The following is a 17033-nucleotide window of genomic DNA, read 5'->3' as shown; positions in this document are numbered from 1 at the left end:
GTGCCGGGTGAGGTGTGTGACTCACGAGAGTATCATCACCCGGCACGGCTGGCCGCTCTCTCACAGGAGCGGGGCCGCTTCATGTATTTCTATGCAGCTGCGTGCTCCTGTCCGGAGAGCGGCCAGCCGTGCCGGGTGATGTGTGTGACTCACGAGAGTATCATCACCCGCCACGGCTGGCCGCTCTCTCACAGGAGCGGGGCCGCTTCATGTATTTCTATGCAGCTGCGTGCTCCTGTCCGGAGAGCGGCCAGCCGTGCCGGGTGATGTGTGTGACTCACGAGAGTATAGTCACCCGGCACGGCTGGCCGCTCTCTCACAGGAGCGGGGCCGCTTCATGTATTTCTATGCAGCTGCGTGCTCCTGTCCGGAGAGCGGCCAGCCGTGCCGGGTGAGGTGTGTGACTCACGAGAGTATCATCACCCGCCACGGCTGGCCGCTCTCTCACAGGAGCGGGGCCGCTTCATGTATTTCTATGCAGCTGCGTGCTCCTGTCCGGAGAGCGCCAGCCGTGCCGGGTGAGGTGTGCGACTCACGAGAGTATCATCACCCGGCACGGCTGGCTGCTCTCTCACAGGAGCGGGGCCGCTTCATGTATTTCTATGCAGCTGCGTGCTCCTGTCCGGAGAGCGGCCAGCCGTGCCGGGTGAGGTGTGTGACTCACGAGAGTATCATCACCCGCCACGGCTGGCCGCTCTCTCACAGGAGCGGGGCCGCTTCATGTATTTCTATGCAGCTGCGTGCTCCTGTCCGGAGAGCGGCCAGCCGTGCCGGGTGAGGTGTGTGACTCGAGTGAGGATCACAAGTGTGACTCCAGCCTTAGGTTGATCCTAACCCTAGTTCCACGTAATGTACCTTCCTCAACATTGACTAAGGGTGGCTTTACATGCTGCAATATCCGGCCCGATATCGCTAGCATGAGACCCACCCCCATCGTTTGTGCGCAACGGGCATAACGCTGTCCGTCGCGCACAAAATCGCGCACCCCCGTCACACGTACTTACATGGCATTCGACGTCGCTGTGACCAGCGAATCGCCTCCTTTCTAAGGGGGCGGTCCGTTTGGCGTCACAGCAACGTCACTAAGCGGCCGCCCAATGATAGTGGAGGGGCAGAGATGAGCGGGACATAACATCCCGCCCACCTCCTTCCTTCCGCATTGTGGCCGGAGGCAGGTAAGGAGATGATCCTCGTTCTTGCGGCGTCACACGTAGCGATGTGTGCTGCCGCAGGGACGAGGATCAACTTCGCCTCAGCGACAGCAGCGATAATTGGGAGCGGACCCCCATGTCAACGAGGAGCGATTTTGGACGTTTTTGCAACGATCCAAAATCGCTCCTAGGAGTCACACGCTACGACATCGCTACAGCGGCCGGATGTGCGTCACACAATCCGTGACCCCAACGAGATCGCTGTAGTGTGTAAAGCCCGCTTAAGTCAATTTCGAACAATCAAGAAGAATGGCCAATAAATCGGAGCTTTGTTGCCGATTCTTGGGATGTGGGGAGTGCCAACATTGATCTCACGGCAATCAGCCTCACAATGGTACTTCAGGAGGAGTACGGTACAACCTTCAAGATTAGGCGATTATGTGGAAGGCTTTTAGAGGTTCATAGGGAGCTGGCCATAACTAAGACTCAGGTCCGATGATTTTAGAATCCTTTATATCAGACCTGGATAAAGTGAGGCCGCATCATGGCCTTGAGCTGCTTGCGTCCCAATGTCACAGCTATCTGCACCCTGAGGACGCTCCTTCTTCCACCAATCACACCGTGTGACAGACAGCAGATGTGATGGCATCACTTCATTACATCTGCTGTGTGGAGAGTCCGTGCACCGGAGCAGGGCACCGGAGACCGGAGCAGGGCACCGGAGACCGGAGCAGAGCACCGGAGACCGGAGCAGAGCACCGGAGACAGGACCGGAGACCGGAGCAGAGCACCGGAGACCGGAGCAGAGCACCAGAGACCGGAGCAGGGCACCGGAGACCGGAGCAGGGCACCGGAGACCGGAGCAGGGCACCGGAGACCGGAGCAGGGCACCGGAGACCGGAGCAGGGCACCGGAGACCGGAGCAGGGCACCGGAGACCGGAGCAGGGCACCAGAGACCGGAGCAGAGCACCAGAGACCGGAGCAGAGCACCAGAGACCGGAGCAGAGCACCGGGGGAACGAGGGTGGGGTGAGGTGAGTGCTTTTTTCTGTGTGTGAGAAGTGTGCATGTATGTAGGGGGGGCTCATACTGTGTATATGGAGACTATTTGGGGACTCATACTGTATATAGGGGGATATATACATAATTATTTATACTTTAAGGCTGCATTTCTCCTGGCCATAATATTTACCAGGAGAATAGCAGAGCTGCAAACCTTGTCAAGGGTAGTAGTGTACATACAGTCATGGCCAAAAGTTTTGAGAATGCTACAATTAATTTTTTACAAAGTTTACTGCTTACATTTTTCTAATGGCAATTTGCATATACTCCAGAATGTCATGAAGAGTGATCAGCTTAACAGCAATTACTTGCAAAGTCAATATTGGCTAAGAAAATGAACTTTAACCCCCAAAACACATTTCAACATCATTGCATTCCTGCCTTAAAAGGAGCAGCTAACATTGTTTTAGTGATTGTTCCATTAACACAGGTGTGGGTGTTGATGAGGACAGGGCTGGCGATCAGTCATGATTAAGTAAGAATGACACCACTGGACACGTAAAAAGGAGGCTGGTGCTTGGTATCATTGTTTCTCTTCAGTTAACCATGGTTATTTCTAAAGAAACACGTGCAGCCATCATTGCTCTGCACAAAAATGGCCTAACAGGGAAGAGTATCGCAGCTACAAAGATTGCACCTCAGTCACCAATCTATCACATCATCAAGAACTTCAAGGAGAGAGCTTCCATTGTTGCCAAAAAGGCTCCAGGGCGCCCAAGAAGGACCAGCAAACGCCAGGACCGTATCTTAAACCTGTTTCAGCTGCGGGATGGGACTACCAGCAGTGTCGGGCTAGCTCAGCAATGGCAGCAGGCTGGTGTGAGTGCTTCTGCACGCACTGTGAGGCGGAGACTGCTGGAGCAAGGCCTGGTTTCAAGGACGGCAGCAAAGAAGCCACTTCTCTCCAGAAAAAACATCAGGGACCGACTGATATTCTGCAAAAGGTACAGGGAGTGGACTGCTGAGGACTGGGGGAAAGTCATTTTCTCAGATGAATCCCCTTTTGGATTGTTTGGGACATCTGGAAACAGCTAATTAGGAGAAGAAGAGGTGAGCGCTACCACCAGTCTTGTCTCATGCCAACTGTGAAGCATCCGGAAACCATTCATGTGTGGGATTGCTTCTCAGCCAAGGGAATCGCACCACTCACAGTCTGGCCTAAAAACACAGCCATGAATAAAGAATGGGACCAGAATGTCCTCCAAGAGCAGCTTCTCCCAACTGTCCAAGAGCAGGCGCCCAACAATGCCTTTTCCAGCATGATGGAGCACCTTGCCATAAAGCAAAGGGGATCACTAAATGGCTCATGGAACAAAACATAGAGATTTTGGGTCCATGGCCTGGAAACTCCCCAGATCTTAATCCCATTGAGAACTTGTGGGCAATCATCAAGAGACGGGTGGACAAACAAAAACCAACAAATTCTGGCAAAATGCAAGCATTGCTTATGCAAGAATGGACGGCGATCAGTCAGGATTTGCTCCAGAAGATGATTGACAGCTGCCCGGGAGAATGGCAGAGGTCCTGAAGAAGAAGGGGCAACACTGCAAATATTGACTTGCTGCATTAACTCATTCTAATGTCAATAGAAGCTTCTGGTCTCATAATATGATTGCAATTATATTTCTGTATGTGACGTAAACATCAGACACAATTAAACACCAGAAGGAACAGATCATGTGAAAATAGCATTGTGGTGTCATTCTCACATCTTCTGGCCATGACTGTAGAGCCGTGACCAGTGCAATGTGTAGTGTTGGCCATGTATCAGGAAGCCTTTTCCCCGCCACATTAGACACGTGGAGTGGTCCTGAGCGGCCTCCATAGCCTTGTGTGTAGCCTTCTTCATTCTCAGTTGCCGCAGATCTTCCTCATCGTTGTAGAGACAGGGATTCTTGGAGAAAGCCTCCAATCAGGACGTTTCTTGTTCACAATCTAAGTAGATCTAACAATCCCTACGATTGACCTGTGAACGAGCCACACGTGCCCATTATTGGCCATAATGTAATGTGTAGGACCCTCCGCCCGCTGCTACCTGCACATGTTATTAGGGGGTCCTCTCTTCTGTTTACTAGGACACTGGATTCTGCGGGGTGAAAAAGGGTCATTGCTAATTAGGGCGAGCAATCTAAAACGGGAAAGCTTTAATGCACCTGTGAGTGGTGACAGAAGCCCATGATGGGCAATGAAATCAGAGGGCCTCCACCATGGGCTCCGCTGTGTACTGGAGCATACAGAGCGGCCTCCACCATGGGCTCAGCTGTGTACAGGAGCATACAGAGCGGCCTCCACCATGGGCTCCGCTGTGTACTGGAGCATACAGAGTGGCCTCCACTATGGACTCAGCTGTGTACTGGAGCATACAGAGCGGCCTCCACCATGGGCTCCGCTGTGTACTGGAGCATACAGAGTGGCCTCCACTATGGGCTCCGCTGTGTACTGGAGCATACAGAGCGGCCTCCACTATGGACTCAGCTGTGTACAGGAGCATACAGAGCGGCCTCCACCATGGGCTCCGCTGTGTACTGGAGCATACAGAGTGGCCTCCACCATGGGCTCCGCTGTGTACTGGAGCATACAGAGCGGCCTCCACCATGGGCTCCGCTGTGTACTGGAGCATACAGAGTGGCCTCCACCATGGGCTCCGCTGTGTACTGGAGCATACAGAGCGGCCTCCACCATGGGCTCAGCTGTGTACAGGAGCATACAGAGTGGCCTCCACCATGGGCTCAGCTGTGTACTGGAGCATACAGAGCGGCCTCCACCATGGGCTCAGCTGTGTACAGGAGCATACAGAGCGGCCTCCACCATGGACTCCGCTGTGTACTGGAGCATACAGAGTGGCCTCCACCATGGGCTCCGCTGTGTACTGGAGCATACAGAGTGGCCTCCACCATGGGCTCCGCTGTGTACTGGAGCATACAGAGCGGCCTCCACCATGGACTCAGCTGTGTACAGGAGCATACAGAGCGGCCTCCACCATGGGCTCCGCTGTGTACTGGAGCATACAGAGCGGCCTCCACCATGGGCTCCACTGTGTACTGGAGCATACAGAGTGGCCTCCACCATGGACTCAGCTGTGTACTGGAGCATACAGAGCGGCCTCCACCATGGACTCAGCTGTGTACAGGAGCATACAGAGCGGCCTCCACCATGGGCTCCGCTGTGTACTGGAGCATACAGAGCGGCCTCCACCATGGACTCAGCTGTGTACAGGAGCATACAGAGCGGCCTCCACCATGGGCTCCGCTGTGTACTGGAGCATACAGAGTGGCCTCCACCATGGACTCAGCTGTGTCCTGGAGCATACAGAGTGGCCTCCACCATGGACTCAGCTGTGTACTGGAGCATACAGAGTGGCCTCCACCATGGACTCAGCTGTGTCCTGGAGCATACAGAGTGGCCTCCACCATGGGCTCAGCTGTGTACTGGAGCATACAGAGTGGCCTCCGCTGTGTACTGGAGCATACAGAGTGGCCTCCACCATGGGCTCAGCTGTGTCCTGGAGCATACAGAGTGGCCTCCACCATGGGCTCAGCTGTGTACTGGAGCATACAGAGTGGCCTCCGCTGTGTACTGGAGCATACAGAGTGGCCTCCACCATGGGCTCAGCTGTGTACTGGAGAATACAGAGTGGCCTCCACCATGGACTCCGCTGTGTACTGGAGCATACAGAGTGGCCTCCACCATGGGCTCAGCTGTGTACTGGAGCATACAGAGTGGCCTCCACCATGGACTCAGCTGTGTACTGGAGCATACAGAGTGGCCTCCACCATGGACTCCGCTGTGTACTGGAGCATACAGAGTGGCCTCCACCATGGGCTCAGCTGTGTACTGGAGCATACAGAGTGGCCTCCACCATGGGCTCAGCTGTGTACTGGAGCATACAGAGTGGCCTCCACCATGGGCTCAGCTGTGTACAGGAGCATACAGAGTGGCCTCCACCATGGGCTCAGCTGTGTACAGGAGCATACAGAGTGGCCTCCACCATGGGCTCAGCTGTGTCCAGGAGCATACAGAGTGGCCTCCACCATGGGCTCCGCTGTGTCCTGGAGCATACAGAGTGGCCTCCACCATGGGCTCAGCTGTGTACTGGAGCATACAGAGTGGCCTCCACCATGGGCTCAGCTGTGTACTGGAGCATACAGAGTGGCCTCCACCATGGACTCCGCTGTGTACTGGAGCATACAGAGTGGCCTCCACCATGGGCTCAGCTGTGTACAGGAGCATACAGAGTGGCCTCCACCATGGGCTCAGCTGTGTACTGGAGCATACAGAGCGGCCTCCACCATGGGCTCAGCTGTGTAGTGGAGCATACAGAGCGGCCTCCACCATGGGCTCCGTTGTGTACAGGAGCATACAGAGCGGCCTCCACCATGGGCTCCGCTGTGTACAGGAGCATACAGAGTGGCCTCCACCATGGGCTCCGCTGTGTACAGGAGCATACAGAGTGGCCTCCACCATGGGCTCAGCTGTGTACTGGAGCATACAGAGTGGCCTCCACCATGGGCTCTGCTGTGTACAGGAGCATACAGAGTGGCCTCCACCATGGGCTCCGCTGTGTACAGGAGCATACAGAGTGGCCTCCACCATGGGCTCCGCTGTGTACAGGAGCATACAGAGTGGCCTCCACCATGGGCTCCGCTGTGTACTGGAGCATACAGAGTGGCCTCCACCATGGGCTCAGCTGTGTCCTGGAACATACAGAGTGGCCTCCACCATGGGCTCAGCTGTGTACTGGAGCATACAGAGTGGCCTCCACCATGGGCTCAGCTGTGTACTGGAGCATACAGAGTGGCCTCCACCATGGACTCAGCTGTGTACTGGAGCATACAGAGTGGCCTCCACCATGGGCTCATCTGTGTACTGGAGCATACAGAGTGGCCTCCACCATGGGCTCCGCTGTGTACAGGAGCATACAGAGTGGCCTCCACCATGGGCTCCGCTGTGTACAGGAGCATACAGAGTGGCCTCCACCATGGGCTCCGCTGTGTACAGGAGCATACAGAGTGGCCTCCACCATGGACTCAGCTGTGTACTGGAGCATACAGAGTGGCCTCCACCATGGGCTCAGCTGTGTCCTGGAGCATACAGAGTGGCCTCCACCATGGGCTCAGCTGTGTACTGGAGCATACAGAGTGGCCTCCACCATGGGCTCAGCTGTGTACTGGAGCATACAGAGTGGCCTCCACCATGGGCTCAGCTGTGTACTGGAGCATACAGAGCGGCCTCCACCATGGACTCAGCTGTGTACTGGAGCATACAGAGCGGCCTCCACCATGGGCTCAGCTGTGTACTGGAGCATACAGAGTGGCCTCCACCATGGGCTCAGCTGTGTACAGGAGCATACAGAGTGGCCTCCACCATGGGCTCAGCTGTGTACTGGAGCATACAGAGCGGCCTCCACCATGGGCTCAGCTGTGTACTGGAGTATACAGAGTGGCCTCCACCATGGGCTCAGCTGTGTACTGGAGTATACAGAGTGGCCTCCACCATGGGCTCAGCTGTGTACTGGAGCATACAGAGTGGCCTCCACCATGGGCTCAGCTGTGTACTGGAGCATACAGAGTGGCCTCCACCATGGGCTCAGCTGTGTACTGGAGCATACAGAGTGGGTTCCATCATGGACTCAGCTGTGTACTGGAGCATACAGAGTGGCCTCCACCATGGACTCCGCTGTGTACTGGAGCATACAGAGTGGCCTCCACCATGGACTCCGCTGTGTACTGGAGCATACAGAGTGGCCTCCACCATGGGCTCAGCTGTGTACTGGAGCATACAGAGTGGCCTCCACCATGGGCTCCGCTGTGTACAGGAGCATACAGAGTGGCCTCCACCATGGGCTCCGCTGTGTACAGGAGCATACAGAGTGGCCTCCACCATGGGCTCCGCTGTGTACAGGAGCATACAGAGTGGCCTCCACCATGGGCTCCACTGTGTACAGGAGCATACAGAGTGGCCTCCACCATGGGCTCAGCTGTGTACAGGAGCATACAGAGTGGCCTCCACCATGGACTCAGCTGTGTACTGGAGCATACAGAGTGGCCTCCACCATGGACTCCACTGTGTAGTGGAGCATACAGAGTGGCCTCCACCATGGGCTCAGCTGTGTCCTGGAGCATACAGAGTGGCCTCCACCATGGGCTCAGCTGTGTACTGGAGCATACAGAGTGGCCTCCACCATGGACTCCGCTGTGTACTGGAGCATACAGAGTGGCCTCCACCATGGGCTCAGCTGTGTACAGGAGCATACAGAGCGGCCTCCACCGTGGGCTCAGCTGTGTACTGGAGCATACAGAGTGGCCTCCACCATGGGCTCAGTCAACCACAGCTGAAATGTTACATCCGTCGGCTGCAGGGTCGATGCTGCAGGGTCGATGCTGCGGGGTCGATGCTGCGGGGTCGATGCTGCGGGGTCGATGCTGCGGGGTCGATGCTGCGGGGTCGATGCTGCGGGGTCGATGCTGCGGGGTCGATGCTGCGGGGTCGATGCTGCGGGGTCAATGCTGCGGGGTCAATGCTGCGGGGTCAATGCTGCGGGGTCAATGCTGCGGGGTCAATGCTGCGGGGTCAATGCTGCGGGGTCAATGCTGCAGGGTCAATGCTGCAGGGTCAATGCTGCAGGGTCAATGCTGCAGGGTCAATGCTGGACAACCCTTTGTGTCTCTTTCACAAGTCTCCTAAATTCTTTTTTGTCTTTGCCATTTTCAGTTCGCGATGACCTGTCAATGCCCAGACGATTTTCTAAACCCGAATACCAACAATTCTTTGCAGGAATGCACAAAAAATCCTTGGAGGCGGCGGATGCAATCCCACCGCCGGAGAAGGAGCTTCCCGCTATATCCAACCAGTCAGAAAGCAGCGAGCGGAATGACAGTGACCCCCCGAGCGCCATCTCGGAGGAGGAGCTTAGAGAGAACAGCATTGCTGCCCTGCGAGCACGAGCTCAAGAACACAGCGCCAAAGTCCTGCAGCGCACGAACTGTGAGACTCCCGCCAGAAAGCAGGACCAAGGCGAGGACAGAGAAGAGAGCAAGGCTTCATTGTGAGGAGCGGCAGCGGGTCCTGGTGGTAGCATGCATGCGGTGGGCAGCGGACGTCTGGGCACAAGGGGATGGCTGTAAATATTGTACAGAGACATTTTACATTCCATTAGGTCTAACCTGCAGTAAAATAAAGCTGGATGTAAATAGTGTGGTGTTGTCAGTACACACGCGACACACTGACAACGTGCGACACACTGACAACGCGCGACACACTGACAATGCGCGACACACTGACAACGCGCGACACACTGACAACGCGCGACACACTGAGGAGCGCCCACTGGCCGGAGAATCACAGGGGGCCTGGTGTGTGAAGATGGGGCCAATATTATACACTGCCCATGAATGGATGGTGAAGGCAGCACAGCTGACGGCTAAAGTGCCACCGGTGGTCCACAGCGCCATGAATCAGAAATCTGCCGTCTGAGGTCTCATTATACGACTCAACTCCCACTGTCCATCAGGTCCAAGCTTTAACTCCACGTCATGAAACTGTAAGAAGAAGAACAGCAATCACAAAATGCCCGCACGCCCCCCCAAGACGCCCGCACGCCCCCCCAAGACGCCCGCACGCCCCCCCAAGACGCCCGCACGCCCCCCCAAGACGCCCGCACGCCCCCCCAAGACGCCCGCACGCCCCCCAAGACGCCCGCAAGCCCCAACACTAACAAAAGCATCTAGGCTGACAAATAATGAGACCCAAATAACACTGAGGGGCACAAAAGACGGCCTTCTTTGCATATATAAATGCACCTCACACCTCAATAAAGCCCTGTGCTTAGAATGGAGACCGGGACGGGAGAACCCGATACACCTGATAATGGCACAAAGCCCAGGTCTGAGGCATGGGACTTAACCATGTATATTTAGTATCTCCGCTCTGCCTGAGTCCACGTGTAACACTAGCATGTACACTATGAGGATCCCCCCTCTGAGGCCGCCCTCACATCCCACACTAGCATGTACACTGTGAGGATCCCCCCTCTGAGGCCGCCCTCACATCCCACACTAGCATGTACACTGTGAGGATCCCCCCTCTGAGGCCGCCCTCACATCCCACACTAGCATGTACACTGTGAGGATCCCCCCTCTGAGGCCGCCCTCACATCCCACACTAGTATGTACACTGTGAGGATCCCCCCTCTGAGGCCGCCCTCACATCCCACACTAGCATGTACACTGTGAGGATCCCCCCTCTGAGGCCGCCCTCACGTCCCACACTAGCATGTACACTGAGTATCCCCCCTCTGAGGCCGCCCTCACGTCCCACACAAGCATGTACACTGTGAGGATCCCCCCTCTGAGGCCGCCCTCACGTCCCACACTAGGATGTACACTGTGAGGATCACCCCTCTGAGGCCGCCCCTACATCCCACACTAGGATATATACTGTGAGGATCACCCCTCTGAGGCCGCCCCTACATGCCACACTATGATGTACACTGTGAGGATCCTCCCTCTGAGGCCTCCCCTACATCCCACACTAGGATGTACACTGTGAGGATCACCCCTCTGAGGCCGCCCCTACATCCCACACTAGGATGTACACTGTGAGGATCCTCCCTCTGAGGCCGCCCTCACATCCCACACTAGGATGTACACTGTGAGGATCCCCCCTCTGAGGCCGCCCTCACGTCCCACACTAGGATGTACACTGTGAGGATCACCCCTCTGAGGCCGCCCTCACATCCCACACTAGGATGTACATTGTGAGGATCTCCCCTCTGAGGCCGCCCTCACATCCCACACTAGGATGTACACTGTGAGGATCACCCCTCTGAGGCCGCCCTCACATCCCACACTAGGATGTACACTGTGAGGATCTCCCCTCTGAGGCTGCCCTCACATCCCACACTAGCATGTACACTGTGAGGATCCCCCCTCTGAGGCCGCCCTCACATCCCACACTAGCATGTACACTGTGAGAATCACCTCTCTGAACTTGCCCCCACGTCCCACACTAGGATGTACACTGTGAGGATCACCCCTCTGAGGCTGCCCTCACATCCCACACTAGGATGTACACTGTGAGGATCTCCCCTCTGAGGCCGCCCTCACGTCCCACACTAGGATGTACACTGTGAGGATCACCCCTGTGAGGCCGCCCTCAGGTCCCACACAAGGATGTACACTGTGAGGATCCCCCCTCTGAGGCTGCCCTCACATCCCACACTAGCATGTACACTGTGAGGATCCCCCCTCTGAGGCCGCCCTCACATCCCACACTAGCATGTACACTGTGAGGATCCCCCCTCTGAGGCCGCCCTCACATCCCACACTAGCATGTACACTGTGAGGATCCCCCCTCTGAGGCCGCCCTCACATCCCACACTAGCATGTACACTGTGAGGATCCCCCCTCTGAGGCCGCCCTCACATCCCACACTAGCATGTACACTGTGAGGATCCCCCCTCTGAGGCCGCCCTCACATCCCACACTAGCATGTACACTGTGAGGATCCCCCCTCTGAGGCCGCCCTCACATCCCACACTAGCATGTACACTGTGAGGATCCCCCCTCTGAGGCCACCCTCACATCCCACACTAGGATGTAGACTGTGAGGATCACCTCTCTGAGGCCGCCCCCCACATTCCACACTAGGATGTACACTGTGAGGATCACCTCTCTGAGGCCGCCTCCACATACCATACTAGGATGTACACTGTGAGGATCACCCCTCTGAACCTGCCCCCACATCCCACACTAGGATGTACACTGTGAGGATCACCTCTCTGAGGCCTCCCCTACATCCCACACTAGGATGTACACTGTGAGGATCACCTCTCTGAGGCCGCCTCCACATACCATACTAGGATGTACACTGTGAGGATCACCCCTCTGAACCTGCCCCCACATCCCACACTAGGATGTACACTGTGAGGATCACCTCTCTGAGGCCTCCCCTACATCCCACACTAGGATGTACACTGTGAGGATCACCCCTCTGAGGCCACCCTCACGTCCCACACTAGGATGTACACTGTGAGGATCACCCCTCTGAGGCCGCCCTCACATCCCACACAAGGATGTACACTGTGAGGATCACCCCTCTGAGGCTGCCCTCACATCCCACACTAGGATGTACACTGTGAGGATCACCCCTCTGAGGCCTCCCCCACATCCCACACTAGGATGTACACTGTGAGGATCACCCCTCTGAGGCTGCCCTCACATCCCACACAAGGATGTACACTGTGAGGATCACCTCTCTGAGGCTGCCCCCACATCCCACACTAGGATGTACACTGTGAGGATCCCCCCTCTGAGGCCTCCCCCACATCCCACACTAGGATGTACACTGTGAGGATCACCCCTCTGAGGCTGCCCTCACATCCCACACTAGGATGTACACTGTGAGGATCCCCCCTCTGAGGCCGCCCTCACGTCCCACACTAGCATGTACACTGTGAGGATCCCCCCTCTGAGGCCGCCCTTACGTCCCACACTAGCATGTACACTGTGAGGATCACCCCTCTGAGGCCGCCCCTACATCCCACACTAGGATGTACACTGTGAGGATCCCCCCTCTGAGGCCGCCCTCACGTCCCACACTAGCATGTACACTGTGAGGATCCCCCCTCTGAGGCCGCCCTCACGTCCCACACTAGCATGTACACTGTGAGGATCCCCCCTCTGAGGCCGCCCCTACATCCCACACTAGGATGTACACTGTGAGGATCACCCCTCTGAGGCCGCCCCTACATCCCACACTAGGATGTACACTGTGAGGATCCTCCCTCTGAGGCCGCCCTCACATCCATCACTAGGATGTACACTGTGAGGATCCCCCCTCTGAGGCCTCCCCTACATCCCACACTAGGATGTACACTGTGAGGATCCTCTCTCTGAGGCCGCCCTCACATCCCACACTAGGATGTACACTGTGAGGATCCTCCCTCTGAGGCCGCCCTCACATCCCACACTAGGATGTACACTGTGAGGATCACCTCTCTGAGGCCGCCCTCACATCCCACACTAGGATGTACACTGTGAGGATCACCCCTCTGAGGCCACCCTCACGTCCCACACTAGGATGTACACTGTGAGGATCACCCCTCTGAGGCCGCCCTCAGGTCCCACACAAGGATGTACACTGTGAGGATCCCCCCTCTGAGGCCGCCCTCACATCCCACACTAGCATGTACACTGTGAGGATCCCCCCTCTGAGGCCGCCCTCACATCCCACACTAGTATGTACACTGTGAGGATCCCCCCTCTGAGGCCGCCCTCACATCCCACACTAGCATGTACACTGTGAGGATCCCCCCTCTGAGGCCGCCCTCACATCCCACACTAGTATGTACACTGTGAGGATCCCCCCTCTGAGGCCGCCCTCACATCCCACACTAACATGTACACTGTGAGGATCCCCCCTCTGAGGCCGCCCTCACGTCCCACACTAGCATGTACACTGAGTATCCCCCCTCTGAGGCCGCCCTCACGTCCCACACTAGCATGTACACTGTGAGGATCCCCCCTCTGAGGCCGCCCTCACGTCCCACACTAGGATGTACACTGTGAGGATCACCCCTCTGAGGCCGCCCCTACATCCCACACTAGGATATATACTGTGAGGATCACCCCTCTGAGGCCGCCCCTACATGCCACACTATGATGTACACTGTGAGGATCCTCCCTCTGAGGCCTCCCCTACATCCCACACTAGGATGTACACTGTGAGGATCACCCCTCTGAGGCCGCCCCTACATCCCACACTAGGATGTACACTGTGAGGATCCTCCCTCTGAGGCCGCCCTCACATCCCACACTAGGATGTACACTGTGAGGATCCCCCCTCTGAGGCCGCCCTCACGTCCCACACTAGGATGTACACTGTGAGGATCACCCCTCTGAGGCCGCCCTCACATCCCACACTAGGATGTACACTGTGAGGATCTCCCCTCTGAGGCCGCCCTCACATCCCACACTAGGATGTACACTGTGAGGATCACCCCTCTGAGGCCGCCCTCACGTCCCACACTAGGATGTACACTGTGAGGATCACCCCTCTGAGGCCGCCCTCACATCCCACACTAGGATGTACACTGTGAGGATCTCCCCTCTGAGGCTGCCCTCACATCCCACACTAGCATGTACACTGTGAGGATCCCCCCTCTGAGGCCGCCCTCACATCCCACACTAGCATGTACACTGTGAGAATCACCTCTCTGAACTTGCCCCCACGTCCCACACTAGGATGTACACTGTGAGGATCACCCCTCTGAGGCTGCCCTCACATCCCACACTAGGATGTACACTGTGAGGATCACCCCTCTGAGGCCGCCCTCACGTCCCACACTAGGATGTACACTGTGAGGATCACCCCTCTGAGGCCGCCCTCACATCCCACACTAGGATGTACACTGTGAGGATCTCCCCTCTGAGGCCGCCCTCACGTCCCACACTAGGATGTACACTGTGAGGATCACCCCTCTGAGGCCGCCCTCACGTCCCACACTAGGATGTACACTGTGAGGATCACCCCTCTGAGGCCGCCCTCAGGTCCCACACAAGGATGTACACTGTGAGGATCCCCCCTCTGAGGCTGCCCTCACATCCCACACTAGCATGTACACTGTGAGGATCCCCCCTCTGAGGCCGCCCTCACATCCCACACTAGCATGTACACTGTGAGGATCCCCCCTCTGAGGCCGCCCTCACATCCCACACTAGCATGTACACTGTGAGGATCCCCCCTCTGAGGCCGCCCTCACATCCCACACTAGCATGTACACTGTGAGGATCCCCCCTCTGAGGCCGCCCTCACATCCCACACTAGCATGTACACTGTGAGGATCCCCCCCTCTGAGGCCGCCCTCACATCCCACACTAGCATGTACACTGTGAGGATCCCCCCCTCTGAGGCCGCCCTCACATCCCACACTAGCATGTACACTGTGAGGATCCCCCCTCTGAGGCCGCCCTCACATCCCACACTAGCATGTACACTGTGAGGATCCCCCCTCTGAGGCCACCCTCACATCCCACACTAGGATGTAGACTGTGAGGATCACCTCTCTGAGGCCGCCCCCCACATTCCACACTAGGATGTACACTGTGAGGATCACCTCTCTGAGGCCGCCTCCACATACCATACTAGGATGTACACTGTGAGGATCACCCCTCTGAACCTGCCCCCACATCCCACACTAGGATGTACACTGTGAGGATCACCTCTCTGAGGCCTCCCCTACATCCCACACTAGGATGTACACTGTGAGGATCACCTCTCTGAGGCCGCCTCCACATACCATACTAGGATGTACACTGTGAGGATCACCCCTCTGAACCTGCCCCCACATCCCACACTAGGATGTACACTGTGAGGATCACCTCTCTGAGGCCTCCCCTACATCCCACACTAGGATGTACACTGTGAGGATCACCCCTCTGAGGCCACCCTCACGTCCCACACTAGGATGTACACTGTGAGGATCACCCCTCTGAGGCCGCCCTCACATCCCACACAAGGATGTACACTGTGAGGATCACCCCTCTGAGGCTGCCCTCACATCCCACACTAGGATGTACACTGTGAGGATCACCCCTCTGAGGCCTCCCCCACATCCCACACTAGGATGTACACTGTGAGGATCACCCCTCTGAGGCTGCCCTCACATCCCACACAAGGATGTACACTGTGAGGATCACCTCTCTGAGGCTGCCCCCACATCCCACACTAGGATGTACACTGTGAGGATCCCCCCTCTGAGGCCTCCCCCACATCCCACACTAGGATGTACACTGTGAGGATCACCCCTCTGAGGCTGCCCTCACATCCCACACTAGGATGTACACTGTGAGGATCCCCCCTCTGAGGCCGCCCTCACGTCCCACACTAGCATGTACACTGTGAGGATCCCCCCTCTGAGGCCGCCCTTACGTCCCACACTAGCATGTACACTGTGAGGATCACCCCTCTGAGGCCGCCCCTACATCCCACACTAGGATGTACACTGTGAGGATCCCCCCTCTGAGGCCGCCCTCACGTCCCACACTAGCATGTACACTGTGAGGATCCCCCCTCTGAGGCCGCCCTCACGTCCCACACTAGCATGTACACTGTGAGGATCCCCCCTCTGAGGCCGCCCCTACATCCCACACTAGGATGTACACTGTGAGGATCACCCCTCTGAGGCCGCCCCTACATCCCACACTAGGATGTACACTGTGAGGATCCTCCCTCTGAGGCCGCCCTCACATCCATCACTAGGATGTACACTGTGAGGATCCCCCCTCTGAGGCCTCCCCTACATCCCACACTAGCATGTACACTGTGAGGATCCCCCCTCTGAGGCCGCCCTCAAATCCCACACTAGCATGTACACTGTGAGGATCCCCCCTCTGAGGCCGCCCTCACATCCCACACTAGCATGTACACTGTGAGGATCCCCCCTCTGAGGCCGCCCTCACATCCCACACTAGCATGTACACTGTGAGGATCCCCCCTCTGAGGCCGCCCTCACATCCCACACTAGCATGTACACTGTGAGGATCCCCCCTCTGAGGCCGCCCCTCACATCCCACACTAGCATGTACACTGTGAGGATCCCCCCTCTGAGGCCGCCCTCACATCCCACACTAGCATGTACACTGTGAGGATCCCCCCTCTGAGGCCGCCCTCACATCCCACACTAGCATGTACACTGTGAGGATCCCCCCTCTGAGGCCACCCTCACATCCCACACTAGGATGTAGACTGTGAGGATCACCTCTCTGAGGCCGCCCCCCACATTCCACACTAGGATGTACACTGTGAGGATCACCTCTCTGA

At 56.9% G+C, this 17033-nt stretch overlaps 2 protein-coding genes across 6 annotated transcripts in view; one reads left to right on the top strand and one right to left on the bottom strand.

Annotated features, from left to right (window-relative positions):
• VSX2 (visual system homeobox 2) overlaps positions 1-9392 on the top strand; it is a 296322-nt gene extending 286930 nt beyond the window's left edge. For 2 of the 4 annotated variants that reach the window (XM_075330864.1, XM_075330863.1), the window contains exon 5: positions 8988-9392. In XM_075330864.1, coding sequence (XP_075186979.1) covers positions 8988-9262 — 275 coding nt within the window. In that variant the 3' untranslated portion in view covers positions 9263-9392. Of the gene's footprint in view, positions 1-8924 lie in introns of all 4 variants that reach the window. The other 2 variants (XM_075330862.1, XM_075330861.1) reach the window with 1 other exon arrangement.
• Positions 9237-17033, bottom strand: part of ABCD4 (ATP binding cassette subfamily D member 4) — a 235596-nt gene continuing 227799 nt past the window's right edge. For both annotated transcript variants that reach the window (XM_075330858.1, XM_075330859.1), the window contains one exon: positions 9237-9751. In XM_075330858.1, coding sequence (XP_075186973.1) covers positions 9668-9751 — 84 coding nt within the window. In that variant the 3' untranslated portion in view covers positions 9237-9667. The remainder of the gene's footprint in view (positions 9752-17033) is intronic.

The sequence above is a fragment of the Anomaloglossus baeobatrachus genome, chromosome 12, assembly GCF_048569485.1.
Source record: "Anomaloglossus baeobatrachus isolate aAnoBae1 chromosome 12, aAnoBae1.hap1, whole genome shotgun sequence".
Classification (NCBI taxonomy): Eukaryota; Metazoa; Chordata; class Amphibia; order Anura; family Aromobatidae; genus Anomaloglossus; species Anomaloglossus baeobatrachus.
Note: the sequence above shows the minus strand (reverse complement) of the source record. Positions and strands in the feature narration are given on the sequence as shown.